Source organism: Sinocyclocheilus grahami, unplaced genomic scaffold, assembly GCF_001515645.1.
Source record: "Sinocyclocheilus grahami isolate Dianchi unplaced genomic scaffold, SAMN03320097.WGS_v1.1 scaffold146.1, whole genome shotgun sequence".
In the NCBI taxonomy this organism is placed as follows: Eukaryota; Metazoa; Chordata; class Actinopteri; order Cypriniformes; family Cyprinidae; genus Sinocyclocheilus; species Sinocyclocheilus grahami.
Window position 1 is genome coordinate 622820 of NW_015505325.1, and position 16523 is coordinate 639342.

Consider the following 16523-nt stretch of genomic DNA (forward strand, 5'->3'; position numbering starts at 1 on the left):
GGTTCGGTGCCTTGCTCAAGGGCACCTCAGTCGTGGTATTGAAGGTGGAAGAGAGCGCTGTACATTCACTCCCCCCATCTACAATCCCTGCCGGTATGAGACCCGAACCCACAACCTTTGGGTTACGAGTCCGACTCTAACTATTAGGCCACAACTTTCCCTGCTGCTGTATTGTGTTATTAATAGCATCCCTGTGTTGTCATAATAATTCATGATATTTGTGGAAGATATTTTTATAATTTTTAAATATTAAAACAATTATTAAAGGAATAATCCGGATTTAGTACAAGTTAAGTTCAGTCTGTAACATTTGTGTCATAATGTTGATTACAAAACAAAAATAATGTTGTCTTGTCACTTGTTTTCTTTTTATAGTCATTCAATTGTAACCTTTCTTGAAAATGGTATCAAAACCATATGAAACCAGCATGAACACAAAGAGTGCATTTCTAACAATTTATTTCTAGATTTATAAAATATTTTAAATTTTCTTTATCGTGGCCATGTGTTTCAGCCTTTCTAAAGCAGCTGATCTGGATCACCACTGGGTGGCTCAGGCCTGGCTGACTGATGTGGGACTCCCTCAATATTCCCAGTTCTTTCACACTCACCTTGTCGATGGACGTCTTCTAAGTACACTCACACGCACCGACCTTGAGAAGCATCTGCATGTGTCTAAAAAAGCCCACCAGAACAGCCTGCTGCTGGGAATACAGCTGCTACACACGCTCAGCTTTGACAAAGAGGTAAACACACCCAAATAAACCAGAAGAACAGCATGATGGGAATTCATAACATGGCACTAAATAAACCTTGCCAAAAGGCAACAACAACCATCACAAACACACATCAGAACAGCCCAGCTTGGAAAAACATACTCTGATTTTATAAAGGTCTCTATAGTAAGTTAATGAAGCTAAACAACAAATAACCAAAAAACGGTTTTGCTGCAGATTTTGCAGTCCAGGCGATCAGAGTGTGGGAATCAGAACACAGACCCAGTAGTGTGGACCTGTCATCGCATCATCAAATGGATCAAAGAGATTGATCTGAAGGTACCATTGAGAGATAACAGCAGTGCTAACAGAGAAAGTGTAGGTGCATATAGAAAAACATATTTTTTTTCATTTAGGAGTTTGCTGACAATCTTCAGAACAGTGGGGTTCATGGTGCCATCATGGTGTTGGATCCCTCCTTCAGCTCTGACACCATGGCGACAGCTTTATGTATTCCATGCAACAAGCACATGGTCCGTCATCACCTGAATGACGAGATGAAGGCACTTGTCAGTGCAGCCAGGTAAGAGAACAGGAGAGAGGCACTGTCTGTCTGTTAGTATTGTTGTAGAGTTAGGCACAGACACATACAGTACAATGATGCTGTACTGTATGTGTCTAACTCTACAAAGCATATGTCTCAATTAATAAATGTCTCTTTGAATACATTGTCATACAAGATCAAGAGATGGTCGAGTCATGCAGATTTCTCTGATGTCTGTGTCAGCAGGGCAGGGCTTGATCAGGAAGTCGAACCTTTGGGGACTCCGCCCACACTTCACCGGCAAAGTTCTCTAAGCAGCTCATCACCCAGTTGTCATGACGATCAGCAGTCTTTAAGGAGGGTGAAGGTAGAACACTAAAGATGAATCATACATTTTTAAAACTCATACAAATGCCACATTTAGGCATTTAAGCACTGAATACTTAAATACATAGACTTAATAGGCTATTTATTTTCAAACCTTTTACATTTTAATCTAGACTACAACGTGCCATAGATATTGTTTGAAAATTGTTCGGTCACACAACTTCTGTAACAAATATTGCTCATTGTTAATGTTAATGCATTAACTAACATTAAATAATAAATCTTTCGCACTTTAATCTGTTTGAAACATTTGTTTACTTTATACATTTTTGTGTATTGCTTTGTTGTATTTAAATGGTCAGTTCTGTTTGTTCTAAGTAAAAAAGTTTTTAAACCTGTTATATTATTACAACACATTTTTACAACTTATTTCAATATCGTGATAATACCGTGTATCAGCAATTATCACAACATGAAAATTTGATATCGTCACATACCTAGCCACATTTAAGGGTAAATCATTTGAAAGTCGTCTAGAACATGTACGGATGGGAACATCAAAAAAAAGAAATGAAAATGTATGTTCTGAAAAAGAAAATGAATCCGATTTTTATTGTTTTACAGTATATATGTGCAACAATATATCATTTTACGATTATTTAAATTAAAAAAAGGATTGCAGTATTTGTAGTCTGTCATCATTTGCTCACTCTTGTGTCGTTCCAAAACTGCAAACTTTCTAACATAACGGAAGATATTTTGAAAGAATGTGTTTTTTGTTCATACAATGATAGTCAATGTGCTCCAGTGTTGTTTGGTTCCCAGCGTTCTTCAGAATATCTTCTTTTGTGTTCTATGTGTTCCATAATTTGGAATGACACAAGGTAAATGATGGCAGAATTTTTGGGTGAACAGTTCATTTAAATGTAGTTAGTTAAGATACCTAGCCACATTTAAGGGTAAATCATTTGAAAGTCGTCTAGAACATGTACGGATGGGAACATCAAAAAAAGAAATGAAAATGTATGTTCTGAAAAAGAAAATGAATCCGATTTTTATTGTTTTACAGTATATATGTGCAACAATATATCATTTTACTATTATTTAAATTAAAAAAAGGATTGCAGTATTTGTAGTCTGTCATCATTTGCTCACTCTTGTGTCGTTCCAAAACTGCAAACTTTCTAACATAACGGAAGATATTTTGAAAGAATGTGTTTTTTGTTCATACAATGATAGTCAATGTGCTCCAGTGTTGTTTGGTTCCCAGCGTTCTTCAGAATATCTTCTTTTGTGTTCTATGTGTTCCATAATTTGGAATGACACAAGGTAAATGATGGCAGAATTTTTGGGTGAACAGTTCATTTAAATGTAGTTAGTTAAGACTTTATCCTTTGCATACATTTTTTTGCACAACCACTGTGTGCTCTCTTTTCAAGGCCTTTGCTCTTTAGTTCCTTCAAGTGTAGTTCTCAATAACAATGCATCCTCAGAGACTGATGATTTGTTGTATTGCTTGAATAATTCTTGAAAGTCAAATGCTTGTAGCATCAGTGAATCAGAAATCTGATGGATCAATTTACTTTCTACAGCAGCAGCTCGGTCTCAGCCCAAAGAATTTCACTGGACGGAAGATCAGTCACCAGAACCGATCTGGGTCATTTCCAAGGAATGGACTTCAGGAGGTCTCACTACAACGAGAGCGTTGCCCAGTTCGGCATTTTTCTGCTGCTGAGCTCACCAATGTCTGAGTTATTCTCCTGACACTTTCTTAAAGCTCCCAAATGGGGGATTTTATTTCCTTTTTCAAGGTGAATGTCGATGAAATCTCAACGAAAGTTCACATTGTCAGTCTCTGAACTCTCAGTTTGCTAGTAGGGGTCTTGGCTTTGCTTTGTAGACCTTATGTTGTTGTGTATAACTGGGGACTCATTTGTCTCAAAGTGAGACAATCTTAAGAATGCATTTGAAAGGGCACATACACTAAACATTTATTTATCTGTTTAGATGTTTGATGAAATTATTGTCATGTGCAGGTAAGGAATGTGTGAGAATTCAGGGTGAAGTATCCTGACAATTTTAACTAAGATTTGTGAGAACTCCACAATGAAAATTGTGGTAAAGTTGGACTTTTTCCCCCTCAATAAAATGAATATTTTCACCTTTAATGGGTACAATTTAGAAAACCGACTCTGAAAACATTAGATTTAGTACTACAAAATACTGTACAAAATAATGTAAAATGTTGTGTTACACAGTACATCATTATTTAAAATAGATGATTATTTGAATTTCATGAATTTACCTGAATGAATATCTTTATGTCCACTGGGTTTCACTTAAACTTTTGGCCAACATTAATAAGACTGCCAGAATCACAACTGCCCATAAAATAGTTAAATATTGTTGAGCATTTGTTCCGCTCTAGGAATTTATGGTGGACAAACCCTGTTTGACATATTTATATTTATGTGGGTGATGCTGGTGATTTGATGTGTATCACCTGACTGCAGACTGGTGTGATAAATAATGCTAGTATCTTGAAAAATTTATAAATAAACTTCATGTCATAAATAAACTCCATGTCAGCTTCTCCACAGATCTACAGTCTTCCTAAAGGTTATCAATAATTATTATACAGTTAAAAAAAATATATATATATATATATATATCTCGAGGCCAAACCGCTTTAAGAAATTCAAGTTCAGTTTCTTAAGGAGTGTTACAAAAGCTCCGGTGTACGTGTGGATTAAAAGTGGTTTCACCCAGCATTTAAACGGGGTTGGTCTCCTAAACACAAGGAAGAGCATTTTTCTGGGTAAGACTCATTACATTCCCAGTGAACTTTAAGTTTGACTCGTTTTCCTGGAACTTTTATTACTGTTTACATGATTTTTCAATGGCTCGTTCAGTCTTTTAAACGCATGTCGTGCGCAGCGTAATTTGTTGTTTTGTGTTGTAAAGTGTATCTTTATATATTTAATCATAGATTTTCATTTTTACGCCTTACAATGTGATCCCTCTGTAAAGAATTGTCTGCTTTTGCTATCTCTTAGTGTTTAACAGGACTTCTGGTCGTGTTAAGTTGCATTAATAGGCTATATGTAATGTTTGCGTTAAAGATATTTAACTCTTACTTATCAATATGTTTTGTTTTTATTGACGCGTATAGACATTCAAAATCTAGATTTTCAGACGATGATGCTTAAAGGGACACCAAGAAAGAAAATTTTGCTTTCACTTGCCCTCTTTCAAACTTTCAAGACTTTCTTTCTTGCGTGATGCACAAATGGAGATTTTTGGCAGAATGTTAAACATCTGACAGCCTTACGGTCATTTACACATTTTTAAACGTTTTTGCATGTTGCATAAAAACTAGGTGCCCAAGTTAAAATAGGTTTAAAACACATATGGAGACCTTTTGTCCGTTCCACTTGCATTTTGCATTTTTAATCATAAAAGCATATTCTGTGTGAACTGCCCCTAGGGTGTCCTTTTGAGTACTGTAAATGATGACATAATTTTTGGGTGAACTGTCCCTTGAAGTTCACTGATGCTGAAATGTGCGTGTGTACTTTTCCCTCTAAGAGACCGCTAAGTAGGCTGTCGCTAGAGTTTCTGGGACCCTGGTACACTTTGTTGCCTTGAGCTTCCTCAGCTGAACCCTTTCTCCCGGTTACGGTGCCCCCTGTGTGGTGTGAATTTATGTGGCTCAATTTTTTTTTTCTATTTTGATTTGACTGAAGTGGCTTTTGTGAGGGGAGGAAATTCCTGCCATTCCCCAGTGCATATTCACTATCATAATTTAATCTGTCTGCATGCTTAGACGTGCTAGGTAAATTCTATGTTATGTATCTATTTCAGGCATGTACACTTACTAAACCTTGCTTATGCGTAAAGGAAATTAAATTCAATAAGTCAGATGTGCCGGAATTAAATCATATCTGTCCATGGAGACTTTAAAAACCCTGCAGGAATACAAACACAAAGCTCATGAGCAACAGCCATTATTTTTCCATACACACAATCACAGCTCAAGGAAATAGATTCCATTATAAACTACCTGGCTCTACATGTACAAGATTTACACTGATCTGAGAGCATGGCTTAATGTTGCTACCATGCTGAGAAATGATTAAGGGTGTGGTAAGAGTGCTTATCCCAGACCTGCCTGTACAGATAATCAATACCAGGAGCTGTGTAGGCATGACACATCAGAGTTATGATGTGCTGTCTTTAGTGTGTGTGTCTATTAAACAATATCACATTGTTAGTAAAGACATTTTTGGAGTTTGGAGCTGCCTGGTTTTCACTCTAAAGTACACCTTCCAGAGCAGAGATGAAATTTCACCGAAGTCTGCGTTTGTGAAAGCAGTGAACTCTCTCACTTCACTCTTGAATCAAACTCTTTCTTCAGTTTTCGTGCACCTGTAACTAAAGCTCAGTTGAAGGGACACCTGCTTAATCTCATGGAAGGAATTTAGGCGAGCCTAACATGTCTACCAATGAGTGTGTACACAATAAATATGCTTTGATAAAAACCTTATCACTGCGGAAGCACAGGCTGGGTTACTGCTATGCTATTTTCACATTGGCTTTATGGAGGGACTGGGCCTTGATCTTGGCCGCTTATTGATATATAAGACTCTTTTATGATAGTCTGTCTGATGATTCAATCACTTTTCTGCTGATTCACCTTTTATTTGATTTTCTGTTCACAGAGCGTGTCAGTGCTCCAAAAAAGACAGGAAAAAATTAGATAAGGTTTTTAGGCATTTCTACAGGCACAGGACGACAAACAACGTGTCCGGAGGAGATCTGAGTCCACGGGAAGGTTTGGAAGCATGTCCTACAGCGACCAGACTCCACCCAGCCCCAGCAGGACCAGCGGCAGTAGCTCTGGGGCGCAGTATGCTACTGCCGCGCTGGGCGTGGGCCTAATTGCTCTGGGGATAGTCATGATTATGTGGAGCGTGGTGCCGGCAGGGTCCGGAGGGAACAGCTCCACACCCGGCATGGATCCAGGTCAAGCTCGAGAGACCTCATCCGTGGCGTTCGTCCTAGTAGGGGGAGGAGTGGCGCTTCTGCTGCTGTCTGTGTGTCTGAGCGTACGGAACAAACAGCAGGCGGCCCGGGGACAGGAAGCCGGCAGTACACCTGCAAACACAGGGGAGGGGGCTACGTGAGTACATACTGTTAAATGCACACCCAGGTGCAGCCACATTCTTACACTTTATGATAATAAGTAGGCCAATGACATGACTGATTTTTTTTTTGTCTTATTAATGCATTCAAGAACACATAAAAGTGTAATTCAGTCATACAGTGACAGAAACTTTTTTTTTAGTTTCTGAATTAACATTCTTTTTTATTTTATTACATCATAAATGTCAGGTTGACAACTCTCCTGATATCATAGAGAAAAAAGCCCCATGAAAATAATGAAATTCTTTATTAAACATTATTAAGTAGTTTGGTATAAACTTGTATTACTAAGTCTTAGAAAAAAAAAAGATTTTAACAAAACTGCTTATTAATATTTGAAAAAACTTTGTCTGCCATATCAATGTGGTCCAACCGACATGCAGGAAAAAAGACAGGAAATTATATTATAAAGAGTACCTCTGCAGACTCTCATGACGGTCTTTTTTGTCTCATTTTGAAGGCTGCGCCCTCCTGAGGTCGCATTTATCAGCCACATATATCATCAAGGATGTCTAATTTTTTAGAAAAGTAACCATTATAAAGTTGTCGGTTAGTCCTTTTGAGGTGCAAATTATTGTGTTTTCTTTCTGACTTTGGAATGTAATGGTTACTTTTCTAGAATGAGGCAGAATGAGGATTTTTTTTTTTGCTCCAAAAACATTTCTCCTTATTATCAATGTTAAAAACAGTTATGCTGCTTAATATTTTTGTGAAAACCATGATACGTTTTTCAGGATTCTTTTTTGTAACAATGTAAAAATCTTTATTACTTACAATCAATTTAATGCATCCTTGTTAAATTAAAGTATTAAGTATTGATTAAGTCTTACTGACCCCAAATGTTTTGCATGATAATTTAAATGATAATGAGCTAAATATGTTTATGGTTGTAAATTTGCGTTTATTTTTGCATCTAGGATAGAGCAACTAGCTCAAAACTACATGGTCCCCACTTACGAGGAGGTGGTAATGAGTGGCCAATATCCCATCAGTCAGTCCTCTGAGCGACACAACAGCATCACCCAGCTGCCAGCCTATGACGAGCTAGAGGAAGATCAGCACACTGCAGAGGATGGATTCAGCCCAGCATGCAGACCTTCATCCCAAATCGACCCCAGCACTGGAGCGGGCGGCCGAAGAAACAGCCGTCCCGGACGCAAGCTGATTCCCCTTAAAATTAGGCGCATAAAATCTGACAACCTTAGAAGGAAAAGCTTAAGCGATATCCAGCAGACTAACATGTTCACCATCGAACCTCTCACACCGCCTCCACAGTATGACGATAAGCTCCCTCCACTTCCTACAAACACACAACAGTGAGGCGTGCTGGAGGTTTACACTTACACTGTGATGAAGTCTGCACTACTGCACTGAACTCCATATTACTCCTCTGGACAGGACGTGTCACTATCAGCAGCACAGAGGAGGCAGTAGTGTGTAAAGTTGGAGATCCTTAATTACGTCTTCCTGTGTTGGCTGTATATTTCCTGTTTAGCCACAAAAAAAAAACCTAATAAAAAAAATTGCAGCTGATTGGTTTAAAACCGAACTGGAATTTTGAAAGATGTTTACTGAACAACTGTTGGTCTTCATCTAGGCTGGTCTTGTCAGACTTGAAATTCAGCATCCAAGCTGTCCAGACCTTTATTTCATAGGACGTCCACAAGAATTTCCGAAGAGATGTGAAACTGTGTAAACTGTGAATCACATCAGCACTGTTGTGTAACGGATGTGGAAGAACACACTCACACAAAATGTTCTTTTTAACCCTGTTACAGTTGCGTTTTTTGCACTGATTTGTTTGTGTGTGTCGGGTGTGAGTGTATGTGGTGGTTTGTTTGTTTTTTTTGTAAATTTTCAATGAACTTTGCTTTAGTTCTTGTGTTTGTGTGTAAGTATGCTTGTTCTTAGTGACCTTGTTGCTGGAGTGACAAACCGTGAGGTCATCAGTATGTGTCTCTCCTCACGGTTTACGACACAGAGAGGTTCTTTGACCCTGCAGCTGCCTTATACCACTCTCTCACCAACACACCACCAGACACGGGGATTTTATTGTCTCCCTTTTTCACTAACTTGATTACACAAACACTCAGTCTTTGCATCCCTTTATTTTTAACCTTTAATGTTGATTAGTGTGAAGACAACTGTGTTTCTCATAGGGCAGCTGTGGCATCTCCATGCTGTGAGGTTCAAGCTCCCAGTCATCTGTCTGCACTTGCGTTACTGCACTAAACACTCCAGGATTTTCGCATTAAGACACACCTGTAGCTGGTTATTACTGAAATCAGTGTTTCTTCTTCTGGAATTTTTACTGATGCCACTGCAGTTTAAGATAGACGTGGATGGAAAAATGGTATGATATGTTGTATGTTTCTTCTGTTTATTTTTTTTGTATTTTGTTATATTCTGATTGTAAGCTAGTATGGAATGAGAAATAAAAACATTTTGACATGTGGATGTATTTGATCTAGAATATTAAAATATATATTTGTGTCATGAGGGATGCTAATAATACATAAAAATAAAGTGAGTGAGAGAAGCAGAATAGATTTTAGCCTCTAGAGCAATTTCTGTATTCTAGAAAGATCAAAAGGAATAAATATTTTTGATATAAATCATTTTAAAAATGAAATCGATTGCTACGTTTTGAATCTCTATTCATGAAGTTTGTAACCACAAAAGGAAAAAAATAAAGATGTGAATCAGGGTATCTTCCGTCCAATCAATTTTTGTTTTAATATTGAAATCTGAAAAATGAAAAACGGCACATATTTAGTTTTTCAATTATTCAAACAAAACGAAAAATCAAGAATCCGGCTTAATTTTTCGTTTTTACATTCAGGGATAGAAAACGAATAAACAACTTGAATATTCGATCTCTACATGTGGGCGGGAATGAAACGCCCCTCTCTGCTAATTGGTCAACCAAACATTACAACATAATAATAGTCCTAAAAAAAACTTAATAATAGTCCTCCGCTTCTATTGATTCTTAACATGTTCTTAAAACAGGTAGTTTTAGACAATAAACTGAGTTTTACATGTTAAGAATCAATAGAAGCGGATGACTATTATTAAGGTTTTTTTTAGGACTATTATTATGTTGTAATGTTTGGTTGACCAATTAGCAGAGAGGGGCGTTTCATTCCCGCCCACATGTAGAGATCGAATATTCAAGTTGTTTATTCGTTTTCTATCCCTGAATGTAAAAACGAAAAATTAAGCCGGATTCTTGTTTTTTCGTTTTGTTTGAATAATTGAAAAACTAAATATGTGCCCATTTTTCATTTTTCAGATTTCAATATTAAAACAAAAATTGATTGGACGGAAGATACCCTGATTGATGTGACACAAGAAAAGATTTCCTTTTGGATGATAAATGCTCTAAAATGTATTATAAATTTCCATCGTGAACTGATGTATACCTTCATGTAGTGCACTGGTTCTCAATTCCAGTCCTGAGGACCCACTGCTCCGCACATTTTGTATGTCTCTCTGACACGCTCATTTCAGTTCATGGATCTCTCTCCTAACATCTGAATCAGGTGTGTTAAATAAGGGAGACACACAAAACATGCAGAGCAGGGGGTACCCAGGACTGGAATTGAGAACCAGTGATGTAGTAGTGGACTGTGATTCATCCAGTAACAGAGTCAGTTCACTATAAAGATTCATTCATTGTTGTTTACTAATTTTTTCAATGACCATGCAGTTGGATGGGTGAGTCATTGAATCATTCACTCAACCGATTCGGCCAGGGAGCAGAAAGCAGAAACGCACTCAGACGCTCTGGAGGTGAGAGCATCCAGTGAACAGAAAAAAAGGTTACTTCTACAAGCAAGTTTGATTTTGGATTTATTAATCAAATGCTCCATTTGGAGGTAGATTGGTATAAATCTATTATAGATCTACTGTTTAACCGTAAAAACCTGCTGCTATGGTCTAAGACATGGTGAGTGAGTTAGACTTTCTGAACTGCTAATAAACTGCCATGCCAATGACACGCACATTTTAAAATGTTTATGATTATTTGTTTTAATATCAGCATAAACTAACTTTTATTTTACAGTGTCTTGTGCAGATATTCAATAACAACCTTGTATTTAATAGTACAGCTCACATGATCTATGTGGCCACTGCAACTCTGTTTTGTTAGCCAAAGACAAAGTAATGGAAAGTAGTAATCTGATTTTATACATAGACCCAGACTGTAAAGGGTTGAAATGCTGAACACACATGCTACTATTAATAGATGTGAGAATATGGAGTATAAACAGTGACTCTCACCCGCACTACTGTCTTATGATCAAATGTATCTCTCTGATGTTTAGATGCTATGCGAGACTACCTCAAAGGCAGCTGAGATATAGCGCCTCCAATTAGGCCAATAATGCAATTTCTCCTGTTATTGTATTGTCATATGTCAAATTTATGGGTCCATAACTTTAAAATGTTCACATTGATACATTTAAAATGTTTTAAAAGTTCCACTGCGGCCTTATTCCCAGGGCACTTGATTGCTACCATGCACATTTTTAGACATTTTTACTGTAGCATTTTTAAGTTATGGACCCATAAATTTGGCAGATATGACAATGCAGTAACAGGAGAAATTGCATTATTTGCCCAATTGGAGGTGCTATATCTCAGCTGCCTTTGGTGGTGCATTAAACGTTATAGTGGGGCTTTACATTATACATTATAATAAACACTGTAAACATAACTAGACTATTTTAGTTCCCCTCACTCCACAACAAATCCTTTCAATTAACAGTATTTAGAAAAGAACAAGAATTAAAAATATAAAAAGCTATAGCTATTTAAACGACAAGCCAAAACGAATTCATTTAGGCTAAAACGAAACTGAAACCAACTTTGGGTCTCTCATTCGACACAAAATCAAATGTTTCCGTATTCGTGGATCAAAAACATCTGCTCCCTGAATAGTGCCCATAAAGACCATACTTTCAGTTGGCCATGCACAAGCTAAGCAATTGCCATGGAGACTTTTGAGATATTTGTCTTTTATTCAGAATGCCCCCTCAAAAAGAGTCACATTATTTTGATACTCAAACTTGATAAAACATTTATCTTAGATATGGTTTCGGATATATTTATATAAATTGGCTTTGCAGTACAGAGTTGAGCTGCTTCATTGTTGACAAATGATAAAAGACAGTTGTAGGTAGATTTTATATATTTTTGTTTTGTCTTATTAAGTATTCCATTACTATTTGGGGTACAAACTTGCAAAAAAAAGTGCATGAAGAGAAATTGGAGGAGTGCGTGAGTGAACTGAATGAATCAAACTAAATTGCAAACAAATTCAGACCTTTTTGCCAATCCATTCATCAGATCAAAAAATAAATAAATTATTATTTATAATAATTATAAATTATATAAAGGATCTAATGACGCACCTGGTGTTATGACTAAATGTCCAGAAAAGCAAAGAAAGTTAATTCAAGAAAGCTGCTGTTATCTGTAATATGTCATTCATCCAGTAGGTGACAGTGCATTCACACCAGAGCGATACACCCAAATCAATTACAGTGTACTGTGACCCCATAGTCACTTTTAATCCGTTTTCCTCTGAGAAACAAATGGCATTGTCTATCTCCGCAAATGCCATCATTAGTTCTGATTCTAAACAGCAGATAGAAAACACACAATATGCTTGCTGAAATATTATCAGGGAAATGTTTGTTATACGGCAATCTCCATTGTCAGACAAGTATTTATCTGTAATATTTTACTGGGTCCAAGTGATATTTCACTGGGGTTCATGACCCAGTAATAAAGGATCTAATGACGCACCTGGTGTTATGACAAAATGTCCAGAAAAGCAAAGAAAGTTAATTCAAGAAAGCTGCTGTTATCTGTAATATGTCATTCATCCAGTAGGTGACAGTGCATTCACACCAGAGCGATACACCCAAATCAATTACAGTGTACTGTGACCCCATAGTCACTTTTAATCCGTTTTCCTCTGAGAAACAAATGGCATTGTCTATCTCTGTCTCCCAGCCCCAGCAAAAAAAAACACATTAAATGAAAAAAAAGAGCAGAAAAGACCGGGGGAGGAAATGGAAGACAGTACTGCATTGTGGCATATTCAACACTGTGGGTAGAATGTTTTGTCCTCTTTACGTACTGTGTCCCATTCTTTAGCATTAGCTCACTTGTTTAAGTGTGTGTGTGTAGGATGGTGTAAGGTCATACTGTGTGAGATATGAGCCGCTGTGGGGAATTCAGACACTGACCAACACTGTGGGCAGTGGAAGACACAACGTCTCTCTCTCTGCCTTTCTCTCTCTTTCTGTAAGTCTCAGGAGAGCATAAAGAGCTGTTGTAAGTACTTTAATGTGCTCAGCGTGATTTGCTAGTGAAGAAAACCACACACATGCTCAGAGAGTAAGAGTTACAGCTTCGATTTAATCGGAGGAAACACCAAGACACTGGTTATCGAAGTAAATGTTCACACATTTTATGTTTATGACTGCATTCATACCTGCATATAGAAAACAGTACACTATTAATTTGTTGTCTCTCTCTCTGCCTTTCTCTCTCTTTCTGTAAGTCTCAGGAGAGCATAAAGAGCTGTTGTAAGTACTTTAATGTGCTCAGCGTGATTTGCTAGTGAAGAAAACCACACACATGCTCAGAGAGTAAGAGGTACAGCTTCGATTTAATCGGAGGAAACAACAAGACACTGGTTATCGAAGTAAATGTTCACACATTTTATGTTTATTACTGCATTCATACCTGCATATAGAAAACAGTACACTATTAATTTGTGCTTTATATTAAAAGGTACATACATTACATATTTGAAGGTGAAGTGTGTTTAGGGATGGATGATGGGTATTGGGGCCATTCATATATACGTATATACTACCATGTTCACTACCATTTTGGGGTCAGTAACATGAATTCTTTCATTCAGAAATTGTGCATTAAATTGATCAAAAGAGACAGCAAAGGAGTTTGTAATGTTACAAAAATATATTTGGAATGTTACAAAAATATATATTTCAAATAAATGCTTATGCTTTTATTATATGAATCAAAGAATACTAAAAAAACAAATGCAAAAAAAATAAAAAATACTAAGCAGCACAACTGTTTTCAACATACTGTATCTTTGATCAAATAAATGCAGCTTTAGAGCATGAGATGAAATAGCCTATATAAAACATACAGGAACCCAGAATGGTTCTTCTATGGCATCACTTTGAAAAAAACCTTTTGGAACCTATATTTTTGTTGAGTCCGTTGATATTTTCTGCTCACTCCATCTTAGTACATCTGCATATTTATTGTGTGCTGTTTTGTTTATTGTAACCTTTGGAACAACTTTGCAAGTAGCACTCCTCGAACATGCAGTCAGTAAACTCTATTTTGACTGTCCCGATTCAGCCTTCATTTCACTTGTCTATGAGCTGCTCTCTGTCCTCTCTCTTTGTCTCCTGAGCTTGAGAACAGAAAGACCGAACATTCACACAGGCCTGAAGAGCAGTTTAGAGGGGAGGGGAGAGCTTTAAAAAGCTCTTTTCAGTTTGGACAACATCCTCTGCTTTATTTTGCCCATTTTGTGTGCACTCCACCTCTCCCGTTCCCTCCATCCCTTTTCATCCTTTGATTTCGTTCTGCCTTTATTCTCTCCATCCACAGGCTCTTTATTCTTTCTTTTTTCCACCAGGTGACGCACTGCAAACACAATACAGCTGAAGAGGAAGAAAGACGGATGACTTTTGACTGCCGCCTCCTCTCTCTTCCTCCCTCTGTTAAAGGGCAGACATCAGTGTGTTCCGTGGGTATTACAGAAGTGTGTGTGTGTGTGTGTGTGTGTGTGTGTCAGTGAAGTTAGGGATTATGTGTGTATTTGACTGTAGCTCTTCTGAAAAGAGTCAGTTGAAACAGGTGCACCTGTGTTCCTTCACTGAATAATGAAATAATGACTGAAAGAGAAACATGAAGAACTGAGAAATAAGGGGGAAAAGGGGGGCAAACAAATTCAGACCTTTTTGCCAATCCATTCATCAGATCAAAAAATAAATAAATTATTCGCAAATGCCATCATTAGTTCTGATTCTAAACAGCAGATAGAAAACACACAATATGCTTGCTGAAATATTATCAGGGAAATGTTTGTTATACGGCAATCTCCATTGTCAGACAAGTATTTATCTGTAATATTTTACTGGGTCCAAGTGATATTTCACTGGGGTTCATGACCCAGTAATAAAGGATCTAATGACGCACCTGGTGTTATGACAAAATGTCCAGAAAAGCAAAGAAAGTTAATTCAAGAAAGCTGCTGTTATCTGTAATATGTCATTCATCCAGTAGGTGGCAGTGCATTCACACCAGAGCAATACACTCGAGTGAATTACAGTGTGCTGTGACAGCATAGTCAGTTTTAATCCGTTTTCTTGTGAGAAACTGATGGCATTGTGTATCTCGATCTCCCAGCCCCAGCAAAAACCCCGTTAAATGAAGAAAGAACAGAAAGGACGGGGGGAGGAAATGGAAGACTGTACTGCATTGTGGCATATTCAACCCTGTGGGTAGAATGTTTTGTCCTCTTTACGTACTGTGTCCCATTCTTTAGCGTTAGCTCACTTGTTTAAGTGTGTGTGTGTGTGTGTGTAGGATGGTGTGAGGTCATACTGTGTGAGATGTGAGATGCTGTGGGGAATTCAGACACACTGACCAACACTGTGGGCAGTGGAAGACACAATCTCTCTCTCTCTGCCTTTCTCTCTCTTTCTGTAAGTCTCAGAGGAGCATAAAGAGCTGTTGTAAGTACTTTAATGTGCTCAGCATGATTGCTAGTGAGGAAAACCACACACATGCTCAGAGTGAGTTACAGCTTTGATTTAATCTGAGGAAACACCAAGACACTGGTTATAGAAGTAAATGTTCACACATTTGATGTTTATTACTGTATTCATACCTGCATATAGAACAGTACACTATTAATTTGTGCTTTATATTAAAATGTAAATTAAATGTATTTATTAAATATGGAGTGTGTTTTGTGATGGACGATATGTATATATGTGTGTGGGGGGGGGCAAAAGAGCTTGTAATGTTACAAAAAAACTTGTAGCTGTTTCAAATAAATGCTTATGCTTTTATTCTGTGAATCAAAGAATACTGAAAAACAAAGACTAAGCAGCACAATTGTTTTCAACATACTGTATTTTTGATCAAATAAATGCAGCTTTGGAGAGCATGAGATAGTATACAAAATATATAAGTGTATGTTAAAAAACATTTACTCTTAAATATAAAGGTTCTTTATTGGCATTGATGTTCCATGAAGAATCTTTGACATCCACAGAACCTCTCTATTCATTCTTTTTAGTGGAAATAGGTTCTTTAGATTTAACTGTTCACTGAAAGATTCTTTAAGGAACCCAAAATGATTTTTCTATGGCATCACTTTGAATAAACCCATTTGGAACCTGTATTTTTCAGTTTATATTTTCCGCTAACTCCATCTCAGTACATCTGCATATTCATTGTGTGCCGTTTTGTTCATTGTAACCTTTGGAACAACTTTGCAAGTAACACTCCTCAAACATGCAGTCAGTGAACTCTGTTTTGACTGTCCTGATTCAGCCTTCATTTCACTCGTCTATGAGCTGCTCTCCGTCCTCTCTCTTTGTCTCCTGAGCTTGAGAACAGAAAGACTGAACATTCACACAGGCCTGAAGAGCAGT

At 37.4% G+C, this 16523-nt stretch overlaps 2 protein-coding genes across 2 annotated transcripts in view; both read left to right on the top strand.

Annotated features, from left to right (window-relative positions):
* Positions 1 to 3877, top strand: part of LOC107591771 (kazrin-A) — a 42311-nt gene extending 38434 nt beyond the window's left edge. Inside the window, exons 11-15 of the mRNA XM_016281011.1 lie at positions 515 to 746; positions 954 to 1055; positions 1133 to 1299; positions 1507 to 1627; positions 3180 to 3877. Of these exons, the coding sequence (XP_016136497.1) occupies positions 515 to 746; positions 954 to 1055; positions 1133 to 1299; positions 1507 to 1627; positions 3180 to 3338 (781 nt within the window). The 3' untranslated portion in view covers positions 3339 to 3877. The remainder of the gene's footprint in view (positions 1 to 514; positions 747 to 953; positions 1056 to 1132; positions 1300 to 1506; positions 1628 to 3179) is intronic.
* A 388-nt stretch (positions 3878 to 4265) lies between these two features.
* Positions 4266 to 8290, top strand: LOC107591770 (transmembrane protein 51-like). Its single transcript, XM_016281010.1, has 3 exons — positions 4266 to 4405; positions 6309 to 6769; positions 7710 to 8290. Exons 2-3 carry the CDS (start codon positions 6432 to 6434, stop codon positions 8110 to 8112), a joined length of 741 nt encoding a protein of 246 aa, XP_016136496.1. The 5' UTR covers positions 4266 to 4405; positions 6309 to 6431; the 3' UTR covers positions 8113 to 8290.
* The last annotated feature ends 8233 nt before the right edge of the window (positions 8291 to 16523 follow it).